Source organism: Falco naumanni, chromosome 4, assembly GCF_017639655.2.
Source record: "Falco naumanni isolate bFalNau1 chromosome 4, bFalNau1.pat, whole genome shotgun sequence".
In the NCBI taxonomy this organism is placed as follows: domain Eukaryota; kingdom Metazoa; phylum Chordata; class Aves; order Falconiformes; family Falconidae; genus Falco; species Falco naumanni.
Window position 1 is genome coordinate 93,370,877 of NC_054057.1, and position 15,624 is coordinate 93,386,500.

The 15,624-nt window shown below is 43.1% G+C and overlaps 1 protein-coding gene across 1 annotated transcript in view; it reads right to left on the reverse strand.

Moving 5' to 3' along the window:
- Nucleotides 1-12,650, reverse strand: part of PPP4R2 (protein phosphatase 4 regulatory subunit 2) — a 32,652-nt gene extending 20,002 nt beyond the window's left edge. Inside the window, exons 1-2 of the mRNA XM_040591011.1 lie at nt 12,472-12,650; nt 11,659-11,740 (exon numbers count right to left, since the gene is read on the reverse strand). Of these exons, the coding sequence (XP_040446945.1) occupies nt 11,659-11,740; nt 12,472-12,505 (116 nt within the window). The 5' untranslated portion in view covers nt 12,506-12,650. The remainder of the gene's footprint in view (nt 1-11,658; nt 11,741-12,471) is intronic.
- Between the last annotated feature and the right edge of the window lie 2,974 nt (nt 12,651-15,624).

Consider the following 15,624-nt stretch of genomic DNA (forward strand, 5'->3'; position numbering starts at 1 on the left):
CACAGCACTTGTCCCTAGGTACAAGAAGCCCCAGGGCAGTTCCATTCCCCCAGGCTATGGAAAGGGCAGCACCTGGGAGCCTGTGTCAGAAGCCTGCCCAGGACTGAGGGCCCCACTGCGACAGCAGCACAGCAACCAGAGCATGCATTGAAGAGGTCCTCTTCAGCAGAATCGGCAGCTAAAGCTGTGCAGAGGAATAGATGGATTGCAGTCCTCTGGAGGGAAAGAGACCAAGGCCACCCTTTTCTTCTCACTCATCTCCTTCCTCAGTTATCTCCGTGCTTTGGGATGGAAAGGCAGTAAATAGAGTCTACAAAATTTTTTTGGTTGTTGTTTGGTTTTGGGGTTTTTTTTTAATCTTCACCCTACTTAGCGCATCCCAATTTCAGATGCATTGATTGGGCATAAACAAGGATACCTGGAAGTACAGTCACATAAAAGGGGTTGTACAAGCTAAAAAACTTGTTAAGAACCACCTGTAAAACAGTCAACAGCATTTCTGTACAAAAAAAACCCAAACTCGTTGCCATTTGACATTTTCGGTTTTCTACAGGACTCACCATTTCGTTATTTATTATACAAATAATAAAGACTGCTTCTTAATGAGGAGTGCTCAATGGTAGAGAAATGGCTTTCGTTTTTTTTCCTGAGAAAGTCTGGGGCTGAACGCTGGCAACACTGAACTCTCATTAACAGGGAGATGAGCTATGCTGTAGCTCAGCAGGGATTTCATCACAGTGCAGAGGAGGAGGGTGCTGTCCCACCAGGTGCTTCACCTTGTACCTGGTCTACACCAAAAGAGGCAAGCCTGCTCTGCTGCTCCCACACATCCCTGTGATCCCACACACAGGGAGGTGAAGCAGATAACTAATATAACCACAAAATTAATGCTCCAGATAAGGAAGAATAAGATGTATGATGTGACTAGTAGAAAGCAGAGCCATACCTTTAAGCAGCTGTGTTCTGTACCAGACAAAAGCACACACCTTACTTCATTCCACCCTTGCTTCAAATATTCTTGAAATTTTAAACCTATTTCTACTTCCTGTGCTTTATTTTAATACTATTTTCAATGCAATTAGTGTCCTCATTTTGCACACTTGTTACTTTCAACATCCACGTGCTGCAGATTACAAAGGGAAATTTCAAACAATGACAACATTTACACAGTAAAATCCTCCATGCATCAAAGCAGACTAGTTTCTTAAACGCTTCTGGCAAGCAGACAAACCCTTCAACTTCACATTAAATTAAAAACATAAGCAAATGCTAGATTCTTTATCAGTGTTTCTGAATGAGCAATAAATTTTAAACTTTAGGCAACACAGCACAGCGAATTTACTGGAACGGTGTGTTTTGCTGTATACTCCTGTTAGGAAAACACGCTGGCAAGTGCTCTTCCTGGGGGAGCATCCTGTTCACTTTCACCTGATAACTCATGTAAAATTAAAAAGCTCTCACATTTTATCTTCAGTAGGATTTGACCTCATGTTACCTTTCACTTTAATTAAAAATATATTGAAGAGCTCAAAAGAGGAGAAACTGGTATTTCCCACAAGCACAGAAGGTATTTTTCCATTTTCACTGGCTGATTCTTGTCAGCCTAAATTAAGTCTTTGCTCGCCTTCTTGTGAGCGTGAGGAGCTCATTCCAGAACCACAGAAACTGTAATACATTAGAAGTAAATCTACTTTAGTAGTAGAAGTGTTCACCTCTCTACTACTTGCAAAATACTGCTGCTGTTGCCAGGAACAACAAAGATTAAGACTTAGTTATGGAAACAGACAGCTGATGAAGACATTAAAGTAGTATCTGTAATCATCAAGGGACTAGTTCTGATCTCTGCTGATAAATACACAGCTGACCCCAACAGAATACAGCTGTTCTGTGGAACAGAAAGAAAAAAAATCTGTACTAGGACTCAGAACTTTTCAAGAAAGTACATTTTTTAATACAGCTATCTAAAAAACTCAAGTACCTTTATTTTTCTTTTAAAGGCAAAAAATGACCACAGACAAAAAAAAGTTCAAGACTACAACAGGTTCTTCATTCACGAATTAAATTCCTTACAACAAAGTGAAAAGCAATACGCACAAAGTAACTGAAAGCCTTCAAAACTTCCACAAACTACCAGCAGTGGCTTATCTACAAAGGCAGAAGTAAAAGTAGATGATATTTTTATTGAATTTCCCTATCCCACTTGAAAATTCACCTGAAATTCCCTTTGGCTGATAAAAAAATAAACTGGTGTATTCACCGAACTATTCCACTTACTGTGCTGCTTCTACACGGTGTGCCAATACATAAATTCTTACCTTACTCTGATTTCTTATTCTTCACATAATTTCATTTATACACATATTCAAATAACATCTCCTATAAATTTCAAGCTTTATTACAAGTAGAACGATCACACAAGATACTGACTTTCCTGTAAAGTGCACACCAACTACAATGGTCTCCAAGCCTTAACAACACTCTTAGATATGCATCAAACATCAACTAAGCCCACCCATCTGAGCAATATCAACTATACTTGTTTACAGTTTAGTTACCTTTCTTTTATCGTTATTATTATGCAGAAAAATCACTAGTTCAGGGAACCACACTAAACTTATGCTACAATGTATGCAGACCTAGTATCCTCCTGCTGTCATATTATACGGGATACTTATTTCTCTAGTTATGGATTATTTTTTTTAACAATGTTCTGTGTAATTATTAATTTACCTTCATTAAAAAGTTAGCACCCTTTTTACTAGATTATCTTAAAGTCACTTGAGTTTTGTGCACTTTTTAATCTGATTGACAATCTGTATTTCCTGCATAACTTAATTATAAACACACAGAATTGTTCAGAACTCTCAGCAACCACTTTGTGTACAGCAACTGTTTTCTCAGCCCACATTTGCCTCATCTCTGTAGAACGTATCTTCAAGACAAGGAGTAGATTACTACACATTTCTACAATGCTTAATGCAAAACTTTGATCCAGTTATTACTACATCAAACTATACTGGGAATAGTTATTTAAAAGAGGCACGATTTTAGTGACTATATTCTTTAAATTACATTTTTAGTCTTTAAACATCAGTTAAAAGACATTCCCATTAACCTCAGAATTATAAACAGTATCACTTAAGTAACTAGCACACAAAGTTCAGGAGTGGGGAAGGTATCAGACTTCTCTCACAAGTTACAATCACACCAGCCCTAGGAACATTTACATTAGTCTGCTCTCCCAAAGATAAATGTAGCTGCATTTGAACTAGCCACACAGATCAACAGTAGACAGGCATTATCTTGTCAAAATACCTCCCAAAAACCACTTACACAATTCAGATGTGCCTTCAACATGATTGGACATTTTGTTGAAATTTAGACAACCATGTTAATTTCAACTCTAAGAATCCTGTGGATTATTCTTCGATTTTACTTATTTCCAATGCAGATACAAATCTGACTGAACAGATCAGCGTTCACTAGGGCACGTTTCAAGAGTGCTACTGTGCACTCTTGTTACAGATTCTGCAGGAATTTCGTAGCACAATTCAGAGTGCATCCCATTCAGTAGATACTGCACAGAAAAATAATCCATCAGGCACAGGCACAATATAATTCTATAGTACTCTCGAGCTGATGCAGGCAGAATACAGAAACATCAAACAGATGACACTTTCTCAATGAACCTGTATAGCAGAAGCCCAGGAGTCAAAATTTAAGAAAAACATTTACTATCTCTATAGTAACTACCTATAGAAAAATCACGCTGAGTGATATAAAACTAATGTTTAGATAATTGCATATATAAATACATCACTTCCATATGCAAACTAAATTACACCTATCTATTAATACAGGGCACTGAAGTGGTTTCAATTATCACCAGTTTGCACAGAATAACTAAATAAAAGAAATTATGTAACTTACCTGGTAAGTGGAGTTATCACTGTTAAATGACAAGTGCACAGATACCCACTAGTTACCTCAGAAGAGCAGTAGACCATACTGAGATAATACTATTAAAACTTTACTATATTAAGCAATAAAACTGGGAAACCAGATTAAGGAAAATGCACCCTGTGCAAGTACTTCTGGATCTGCATTTACTTTGCACTGTACTGTCACACTTGCCAGGATTCATGCATTATCCCACAAGCACACAGGCTGCACTCAGGTCTGAAAGCAGTACTACTAGGATCAAGTAAATCACACCTCTATTACTAACTCCTTCCAAAACCAGAAACAAAAGCCACCTAGTTGGCTTCTACACAAGGCAGTTAAGCTGACATACACTAAGCTTGGGCTGACAAGGTGTACCCCGCCTCAGCGACCTAATACACAGGCATTAGGTGCTCCAGTGTCATCGCAGTTTCTGAGCAAAGCCTCATCAGATGTAGCCATCACGGAAGTATTGTAACTGTCTTCAAGTAGTATGATTTCCATAACTGAGACCTGGCAGAGACATACCAGCTTGGCAGAAAAGCAGCAGCATCTGATTTATTCACAAACTGGATAAACCACTGCTCCCCAAGACAACCAGACTGCGTTGTAACCTCCCTTCCACATGCACCACTGCCTTGTTCCTTCCCCCCAAAACATGTGTCATCAAGCACAAACCTTCCCAAAACCTGTGGGCACAAAAAAGGAGCAAGGCTCCCCGATTACTAGGTCAAAATAGAAAAACATCCTTGCTACTGTGAAGTGTAATATTGAGCAGAACAACACGCAAATGTCTGGGAAAGTACTTCAAATGAAATAGTAACAATCAAGAGGCCACCATAGAACAGGAGAATTGACATCCACTGGAAAAGAGAAGAAGTAATACTGAGGCAGCCACTGCAGTCATGAAGAAACATTACTAAGAGGTAAAATTAAGAACTGATAGAAGCTGAAGATGAGAACGAATCCCATTAAACAGTGCAGGAGAAGGGAGCTCAGAGAGTAGAAGGATGCCAACAGAATACTGCTGAAGGTGATCATCAGAAGCACCCACAACTGTATCAACCGCTACAGAATAAATAGTCAGGTGGTTGTCTGGGGAAAGTAAATGACCTGTCTACATGACGACTATCAGGGAGCGTGCTTACAAGAACAGACTGTATACAGCAACAGGGAAGAAAAATGCACTTACAGATCAAAGTCCACACACAGTTACATTTGCAGTTAAAATAGTCCAATTACTGAAAAGTTAGCATTACTATGAGGAGCTTGACTTTCGTCTTCCCTTACATGCGTATTCTAGAGAGACTCAGGTTTATTAGGATCAGTTCCTCATGCACATTTTATAATGGTAGTTAAAAGTTTGACCTTCACACCATAAATCCCACTCCCAACAGATACTAAGTGGCACCATTTAAACTAACATACTACAATAGCATGCAATTCCTGCAGTAGCAAGTAATTTCAGAGGAATCAACTGTGATACAGATGAAGAACTACAACTGTACATTTAATACATACATAATTTTTTATAATACAGGTAAAAGACCAAGGAAGCTAAACTATCTTTGACAAAAATAAATCAGCAGGCTTTTCAACCAAGATTCCTGTCCTTCGGAGGCGTGCAGGGATTACGAGACAGAAAACAGCGTCAGTGGAATGGGAATTAGTGGGGAATAATTCCAGCCACTTAACTGGAATGGAGTTAGTGAAGAATAATAGTAGGAAACAACACAAGGAAGTTTACTCACATCTCTTGCTTCACTATGAGCATGGAAATGGAAGAGGCCTATACAAACAAACGCGCGCACACACTTCTTCCAGAAAGTATTTTTCTATTTATCATGGCAGCAACTTGAGAATTGTTTTATGATTATTTAAATAATTACATTCCCCCAATAGTTCTCAAGATATTCAGATAAATATTCGCCTCCAAATCAGAACAAAATTTTCAAGCTAGTCAAAAAATACTAGCATACAGGTGTCAAGCAGCAAAACTCCTAGTTGAATAAAACCAGAGAACACACTTTATAGAAAGAGGTAGACTTAAATTTAAGCATGTGAAATAATATAAAGGACGTATGGCTACAAAAATATACGTATCTGTAACATCAGATATACATACTTGTATACATATATACTATACAACATACTTGTATAGTAATTACTTATACAAGAGTTCAGAATACATCATTAGAACACTGAAACTAGGAAGGGGAACTTACTCTTACACATGTTCACTGCTACTGTATCTCCACTCACATCTTTTCTACAGCTGACAAACTGTTTTATTGCTGTAACAAAATAATATAAAAGCTAAAGTGCTCCAAAAAAGTGTTTGAAAAACATATTAAGAAAAAAGTTTCCTGCTACACAGAACACACAAAACAGTATCAAAGGGTCAAAAATACTTTTTGTCATTATCTTTGGTAGAATTACAGTTATGTAACTTACATTTACAGTTATGTAATTTACCAACAGCACATCATCTCTGCACTACCTGACCGTCAATGAGGGATGATCAGCAGGCACTGTTAATTCAGCCTCAGCAGTCTCCCACAGCACCTCTGTGGCTAAGCCGGATAGCTACAGACTCAGCGGACCATCAGGCCTACCCAGTTAGTGGTTGTGATTAACAGGGTCCAAAGTCTATCCGCAACCAGTTACAAATGATGTTGCTCAGTCAATACTGGCACTAATACCTGTGCTAGTAGACGGAGCTGAACGCCTGCCAGCCTGCCCTTGCTGTGGCAAAGACCGACTGCAAACTGGGTTATATCGGCAATATCACAGAAAGTGATTACACCCCTCTCCCTGGCACTTGTGACTCCACAACCACAATACTGTGTCCTGTTTGGGGACATGCTTGACCAGAAGACTACCAAGCTGGTTAAAGAGCTGCAGCGCACAACCTAGGCAGGCAGGTAGGGCAGCGTGTCTTCTGGAAAAAAAAAAGACAGCTATGGCGGCAGAATCCAAGTGCTGCCTTTCACCACAGAAGGGGTAGCAAGACAGAAACAGATTCCCTTCAGGGGTGCACAAATGAGGGGCAAGTCAGAGGTCCCAGGTTGTTCCACGGGTAACTCCAAGTTGCTGCAAGGGGAACATTCTCCCCAGTGCACATGGTTAAGCAGTGAAACGGAGACAGAGGCTGTGGAATTGCCATCACTGGAGATTTTCAGACATGCTGCACAATGCCCTACGCAACCTAAACTATTTTTGCAATTAGCTCCCTTTGAGTACAGGATCTGACTGGATGACCTCCAGAAGTCCCTTCCAACTTAGGCTATGCTATGATGATAATACAGATGCTCCTATTTGCTCTACAACCATAGGTTTTAAACTTGACTTGAGAAACTTTGCAGAAAAGCATTTTTGTTGGTCCTCAAGGTACGGGGGGGGCGGTGGGGAAGAGGTTCTGTCTTCAGGCTTAGATGAGGTGCAAATTACTATTTCAGATCTTGCAGGGAAACTCTAAGGAAAGAACATGACTACACAAAGAAATAAAAACAGAACATATTTTAATGGCTGTTTATACTGCATTCAGGGCAAGAACTGGTATAACTACATTACATCCTGGCCAAGCCAGTGTTCTCTGCTTAAGCCTAGAACTATTTTACAGTTAATCACTTCTGCCTAAATACCGTATTTCTCTGGATTTTGGTACTTCACTACTTATTTCTGGATTCCTTCATAGTCAGTAAACATCTGTATTATACTTTCCACTATAGTAAGCCATTAAAACTGCACTTTATAGGTTGCTTGCCCCAGGGCAGGATCAGGGGAAATGCAGAGAAAACTGACATGAAGTTTTTGACTGCTTTTGGTTTTTTATATTTTACTTCACCCTTTAGAACAAAGAAAAACTCTAGTTTTCCTTTCCAGTCTGACAAATTGGGATTTTCTCGTTGAAGTACCTAAATAAATGGTTTAGAAACATTTTTGCTATTGAAGGGGCAGAGTGATTTTTACATCCAGGAGAATTTCCTAAGTAGTAAGAGAAAACATGTTTTAAATACAAGACACAAGATCACAATTGATAAATGATCTTTGTATCTACTCTCAAAGAATCCTTCAGGAGAACAAAAACCATTTAACTTCTAATATTGCAGTGCTGTGATTTCTGTACCGTCTCTTAGAGCCATTTCTACTTCAGGAAAAATAGGCAAGTGGATTATTTAAGCACAAGACAAGCACAAAAACATATCCTGTTTTTAATGAGGTCTTTCAGATAAAAAAATTTATCTTATACTTTATTATATCTCTTCACTTTACTCCATGTTGCAAGCCACAATGATCTTTCACAAACTAGAAGAGGAGGTTATAATTATCTTCCCTGACTATACTTGGTCTCACTAAGGAAATCCCACGTTACTAACTTAGTAAAAAGTCAAGTCAATAAGGAGTACATCACTCCTCTGGAAAAATGGGGTTGGTGTGAGTGGCTGAGGCTGGGGAGAGTCCTAAGACTCAACACAGATTAAAAAAGGTTGAACCATAAACTTCCTATTTCACATAAGGATAAGTCTTACCATAGCAACCATTACAAAACAAAAATATTTCAAAGTAGCCAAACAAACTCTTGCTTCTGTTCACCTATAATAAAGGAAGTTTAGACGGGCTTTTGTAAATGCAGGCTATAATCTTGCAAACAACTAAGTGAATGGTTAACTTTGCACAAGAAGATAGCTTAAACTTCAAATAGATGAAGTTAACACACATGATTGCATGATCAGGCTTTTACTGCAAGGTACTGATAACACAACTATATCTAAGCTGGTAACACAACCAAATTTAGCAACATTTTTATTCCAGACCTTCCATGTAAATAAAAAAGGCGCTGAATTACAGAAAAGACACACTCTGAGGAGCCTTATCATAGTTGCACTGCTGGCTTATACAACTCTCACCCTTTGTTCCTCCACACACCACCACCTCTGCAGTTGTGCTGGAATTTGACATACCAGTTAACAGGGACAAAACCTGGATCAACAAACTGAACCTTGTTAGAAACAATGCTCCCAAAAAGAAAGGTAGTTACAACTGCGAGCAGTTTTCTGCTCTAGGATACCATGCAGCTACGTAAACAGTTGAACAAGCACACAAACACAAGTGAAACAGTACCATGAGGGCTGCGTTAGCCCAGGTTACTGCCAAGAGAAATAGTAGTAAAATTACAGCCTAACATAAACTTGCATCTACCTGTTCATAATTCACCCAGATGAACTAGCACATTGAAACAGGGGCAGGGAGATACCCGACAGCCTTACATAAGCCCATGTTTTCAGTCTGTTAAGCAAGCTATGAATGCCACCATCATGCTTTGATGAGAACCTTAAAAGTTATTTTAACCTACTTCATTAGCACCCTTTCAAACTAAGTTTACTAATTGTTTACAAGATCTGCTGCAACTATGTCCTGAAGAGGTATTGGGTGTGGGCAGTGAGAACACCCTACATTTAACCCAGGATGTAGACTGCAGTGTATCATCTGAAAAATCAGCATTCATCACAGAGTAAGTTAAAAAGCTGAGAGAATCCCCATGAACACTATATAATGCTCCTACAAACAACAATAACTGAAGGCAAAGATACTTCACATTTCACTTATCCTTATTTGTCTTGGTCCTCACTTACATGGTTACTTCTTGTTTGTTACTTTAGGAACAGGCTGTGACTGAGTAAGATCCATTGTTTTTCAATAATTAAGTCTGCAAACCATTTGTGTGATTACACTAACTTAACCATTTATTTTTTTTTTAACTGAGCTTCCAAACTTCAAAAAATCTTAATAAATGTCACTACAAGCTATTATTTTAGATTTCATCATCTCATTCCCAGGCAATCTATTTATTACTGCTTTGGATTTCTATTCAATAAAGCTACTTGTGTGTAACTGGAAATAGAGAAGATTCAGCTCACTTTGAATTAACATGTATTTGGTAGGTTTGTGTATTCCAGAACACTTTTACAGTGGTAAAGCTGTGCTAGATTAAAAATACATTAAGTTCTTATAATGCATATTACCAATATTCACAAGAATGTTTACCATGAGATTTTAATTTTTGCTATTTCTTCCCTTTACTTTGATATATAACACATCAGTAAAAATAGAAGTATACCCGATGAAGAAATACAGACTTCAGTAGATAAGGGGAAGCAAATTAGACATTATGGAACAGTATTTTTATGTCTGTCTCCAGATTGTATTAGATATCTCAGATGTTCACATCAGAAGTTTCTAAAAAAAAAAAAAGGAAAAAGTAATGCAACAGAAAGGTTCAAGAATGCTGAAGAGAGCTACAGATCCAAAAAGCCTGAGAAAACCCTGGAAAAATAAAAGGCTGCATGAAGTTCCAGATGATAGATTTAAGCAATAGTTTGTAATAATCGAATAATAATTTAAAGAAATCTAGAATTCCCAAATGGAAATAAAAGTCAGGAGTTTATTCATTCTCCAAGTTTCAGATAGGAAAGAATTTTCCCAAGAGTTTGCCCCTATACAATCACTCTTTTAAAGTTACTTTGGAATATATATAATAGTGTCAGAAACAATAAAAACAGCCTGAAGAAATATTTCATAACAGGGAAAATATTTTAAACATATCGCTACAGCTGTGTATTTCTGCTAAGCCAAAGCCTCCTATTCAAGGAGCAAATTACATTTCAGAACTTGTTTTTCTTTCAAAATGTTTAATTCAAGCAGTACTAGCAAGCTACCAAAAAAAGAAAAACCCGAATAAAACACACAAACATGAAAACCTCCACACCCCTTACAAGTCAGAGGGATTCTAGAAATCCTAACAAAGCCCCTGCGATCACTGCTTGCTGACAAAACACTGGTAAAAGGACCTATCTCTTGCTGAAGCCTGTAGTCTGGCACTAGGCCTCAAAAACAAGGAGACAGCCTGGGAGCCAGAAAGTGAGCAAGTCTATAGCAACGCACCCAGGGAAGCCTTTCCCCTTCCTGCCAAATAGTGATCCAGCAAGGAAGTCACCCAGCACAGCACCAGCGCTCATCCTTGACGAGGAGCGCGTAGCTCGGCTCCTTCCAGCTACATCCCCCGTTCGGATGGAGACCCGCGATGGGGAGCTGTGGAAGGGAGCCCAGGAAAAGCGAAACTCCTGCGCGAGCTGAAAAACAAGCGACTACAGAAATTCAGAGTAGTTCCCATACGTCTCCTCTGCAGAAAGCACCTACTGTTCCCATACGTCTCCTCTGCAGAAAGCACCTACCGATTCTCCCCTCTCCATCAAAAGCACTTAGCCGCAATCAGCACACAGCACCGTATACAAAGCCTAGAAAAAAACAACCCTGAGCCATTCATCTCTTTATGTGAATAATACTATCAGATACTGTGTACAACAGACACTACAGCACTATACAACAGACATTACAACAGTGAGCTAAACTTTCCATTTAACAAAAATGAATGTCACGGGAAATGTAGAAAGAGCAACAGGTTTACTGTACTGAGCAGGAACAGTGAGACCCGACAGATAGCCCTGAGCAAACCCTAAGAAGTCTCCCCGTTAGATAAAACTAATGACCAACAAACAAAACTTAACGCATCCAAAATTAAATGGGAGGCAAGGGAAGCTTATTTAGCTCACAGAAGCAATCTACAGAGAAGGAGAGCCAGGTAGCACCTCATTAACTTAAAATGCAGAAATGTTGTAAACCACAACTGCAGATCATCAAAAAAGTCCCACTTACATCGTCTCTCCAGTCTTAGCAACATGACAAAGAAACTGATCCAGTATTGGACACACTTCCTTCTTCCCTCTCTTCTCAAAATCTGTTGGTATGAGAATGACACAGAAAAAATGGTAAAAGAAAATAGGACAGAACAAAAATTCATAATAATTAGCTATCTGTTTGCTTTAACGATCAGCACAGCTCCCACAAAAACATGTTCACGCTTCCACAATGCTTCAGCTGTTCCCAAGAGCTCCACCAGCTTCCCAGCCCTGTAAAACACTTAATATTTTCGTGCGGAGAAACTACACGCATCCGAGTAACAAAAGTTGATTTGCAACTTCTTCTGAGCAGCTGCTACAGCAGAGGCGGCGGCAGATCCCCGGGCTGCGGCCGGCCAGGCAGGGCAGCACCGCGGCGGGCCGGGCCGGGGGCAGGGGGCGCGGGGAGCCCCGGCCTGCGGGAGGAGGGGAGCCGGGGGGGGCACCAGCCTTCCCCCCCGCCCCCCCCCCCGCTCCGCCTCACGCTGCCCGCCGCCAGCCGGGGGTGGCCGGGGCGGCGGGGACTCGAGGCTCCCCCTGCCCCGTGGGGAGCCCCCGGGCCTCTGCCCCCTCGGCGGGGCCCCCCCTCCCCACCCACGCGGGCAGCCCCGTCCCCGCAGCGCGGCCCCCCGACCCTCGTCCCCGGCGGAGGGAGCCGCTGCCCTCAGCCAAGGGCGCTCCCCCCCCCCTCGGGAGGGTCTCGGCTCCGGGGGACACCCCTGTCTCCCCCTCAGCGCGGGGACACGGCTGCCCCCACCCCACCGCTCCCCGCCGCAAGCCCCGGCACCACCTTTCAGAGCCTCCTGCAGCCTCTCGACATCCATGATCCGCCTGGGCGTCGCCCCCCCCCCCCGCTCCGCGCTGCTCCCCTCCTCCAGCCCCCCCGCCCCACGCAGGAAACGGGCTGCAGCCGCCGCGCACACACGGAGACCCCGGGCTCAGCAACCCTCCAACATGGCGCCCGGGCCGTCCCCGTGCGCGGCCCCGACAGCCCGCCCTCCTCCTCCTCCCCCCTCCCGCCGGGGGGCGGTGGCGCGCGGGGGGCGGGGCGGCGCAGCCCTGAGGGAGGCGGTGGGCGGGGCGGCGAGGGGCGGCGGGCAGGGCGGTGAGGGGCGCTCCCCGCTCCCTTCGGGCCGGGCCGGGCGCTGCCGCCGTCCTCTCCGCGCAGAGCCTCGGGGGAGGGAAGCAGGCGGCTCACAGGATCGTCCAGGTCGGAAAAGACCTATAAGATCAGAGGTGGGAACGCCGAACTCCCGCCTGACTGGCGGGGCCTTGCCCGCCCCGCAGGGGGCCTGTGCGCCTTCCTCCCTTAAGCTGAGGCCGCTGCTCGTCCCCCGCCCTCAGCCTGATAGCTGTGCCTGCGGAGATACGCCCGTCTCCCTTTTATTCTCGAGAAGATGCTATCTTCTCTCCTTTTTATTCTCAAGAAGGAGCTATCTTGTCTCCCTTTTGCACTCTGTCCGCCTCTCACACCCTCCTGTGTGGGCCTTCGTGCCCAACGGTGGCCCTCACCCCCGCACGCAGCAGATGCTCCCTGCCTTCCTGGGGATGATGCCTTTTCTCCCACCCTGCGCTGTGGCTGCAGCTCTGACAAGAGGAGGGGAAGTGCAGGCAGCCCCTCGTCACTCCTTCCCGGACAAGGTCGCTGGGTGCGGCGGGAGGGGAGCCTGGCACAGGGCAGGTGAGCCCGGAGCAGAGCCTGGGGCTCCAGCCCCACAGCCAGCACGTACAGCCTCACCCACCCCAACACCTCGGTAGGACTGAGGGACATGCAGTGGCTGTTCCTGGAAGGCAAATGCTAATTTCACAGACACACACACAAGTTGTAAATAAAGCATTTAAAGATTGATGTCGACTGTTACTCTAGGCCAGAGTGGCACATCTGCAGTTGTTTACTATTAGGTAAAATCCTGATACAGACCTGGATCACATCCCAGTCTCCTCCTGAGGCCTGTACTTGTGGGCAGCTATGTGCCCAGAGGCGTCCATCCTCCCCTGCCAGCCCATCCCTGGCTGCTCTCATGGCCAGGGCTGGCCCGGCACAGCACGAGACTGATGGCAAGTAACTGATCGGCTGTCTACAGAGGAAACACAGACTCTGCAGTACCATTTTGGAGTCCCTAAATAGAACGTAATGCCAGTGGCTGTCCTAGCTTATCCACTCTCCCAGATGCCAGCCTGACAACAACAAAAAAAAAGTCTCTGGCATGGCTACATTTCTTAGAAATGCTGCTTGATGTCACAGCAAAGTGACACGTTTTGTGGACCATCACAAACAGCTAAGAGATGAACTTGGCACCCACAGCAAGCGTTCCCATGCTGCAAGCTGCCTTCTCTGACCCCTTGTGTTGATTTTCTCATGCAGGAAACGATCCACAGGGTGTACAAATAATGGTCTCTGCCAGCAACTGCATCATACAGAAACCCCAACTTTTATTAAAAAAAATAAATAAATGGCTTATAAAGTCAAAAGTCTTTCAAGCCTTTCTCTGTTGGAGGACTACACGATACTAGTAGGGATATTCAAAGTTTCACACTTACAGATGTGGCGTACAAAATCCTTGTATCACTAAGCAGACCTGAGAAATTTCTGGGTTTTTGTGAAGGCTGTGGTCAGGCAGAGGGGAGCTAATGAACCTCTGTGAGCCTCTCCACCTAGTCAACAGAAGGAAGAAAAAGTGGCAGCATGACTTAACAAACTGACCTTACGGGACAGGCCTTGTTGTTCAAGGCACCTGGCAGTGCCAAACACTGATTTTAATGGTCCAAATCCTGCAACTCGCATGTGGGACGGGGGGGGGCTGAGTCACCTCGCTAGCCTGAGCGGAGAGCTGAGCCGTGGTTGTGGCTATGAGCGTGAGGAGAGCGGAGCTGCTGCACTCCTATGCCATGGCATGACAGGGAGCTTGGGAAAAGAATCTCTCTTACAAACTGCAAAAATGGTTTAGAACAGGTAAAGATACCTCAAGATTTAGTATTTTGGGACTCTTGCTGACCAAATTAGAGTAGCTGGAAGCTTTCTTAAGTGCAGCTTTAAAGTGCTGCTGCTTCTAAGCGTTTTACAGGGGAATTGTCTGAGTTTTGTGCCACCAACTGATTCTCAGCTTCTTAAAAGGAAAATGGTATTCCCCACTGGATATCAGTTACATAAAAAAATCTCAACAATACCTAGGACTGGGCACTTCTTTACATGTCTCCTGCATTACATGTTCCCTTGCAGCCAGCCAGCATCATTAACCAAACAAATGACCAGAGAGACAAAACAGAGCTTGCCCAAACCTCTAAGGAAAAAAAAAAAAAATAAATCAAACCCAACAAACCCCAATGCATGAGATTGCATTAAAGCCATGGTGAATTTACCTCTTCATTTTCTTCTGACCACTTTGCTCATCATGAAGACAGGAACACCGCTAACAATTTTCATTACTGGCCATCTTGCCCTTGCAGCTCTGCTGCCACAACCCTCCCTGCCTGAAGACCCCTGTAGCACGTGCACAAGACGTCTCTATCAACTGAAACTGTTAGTTTGCTCTTATAATTAGACAATAACACACTTTCTACAGCATTCATGATATCCTCCCCCAAAACATCAGTTGGAACTCCACATAGGGAGCAAGTGAAGAATCTCTGCAACACAGGAAGAACTGTGTTGTGAAAAGAGTTGGCAAAGGACAAGGGAAAGTCTCAAAGCAAGCGGCGGCTGCCGGGCTGAAGCCAGCCCCAGCAAAGCCTGCACGCAGGCTCACCAATAATAGAAAAGGGCAACACAATTCAGACTACAGACTAACCTACGTCCTTTTCTTCAAGGGTCACTTTATAATTTCAAAAGAGGTATCAAAGTCCAGTTAAAGTTACAAAAATACTAACTTACCTTCAGCAAAACAGGGAAGTGGAGACCAGACCTTACCTAGAGCATAGCTTCTCTTTAACTTCTATACCCCAG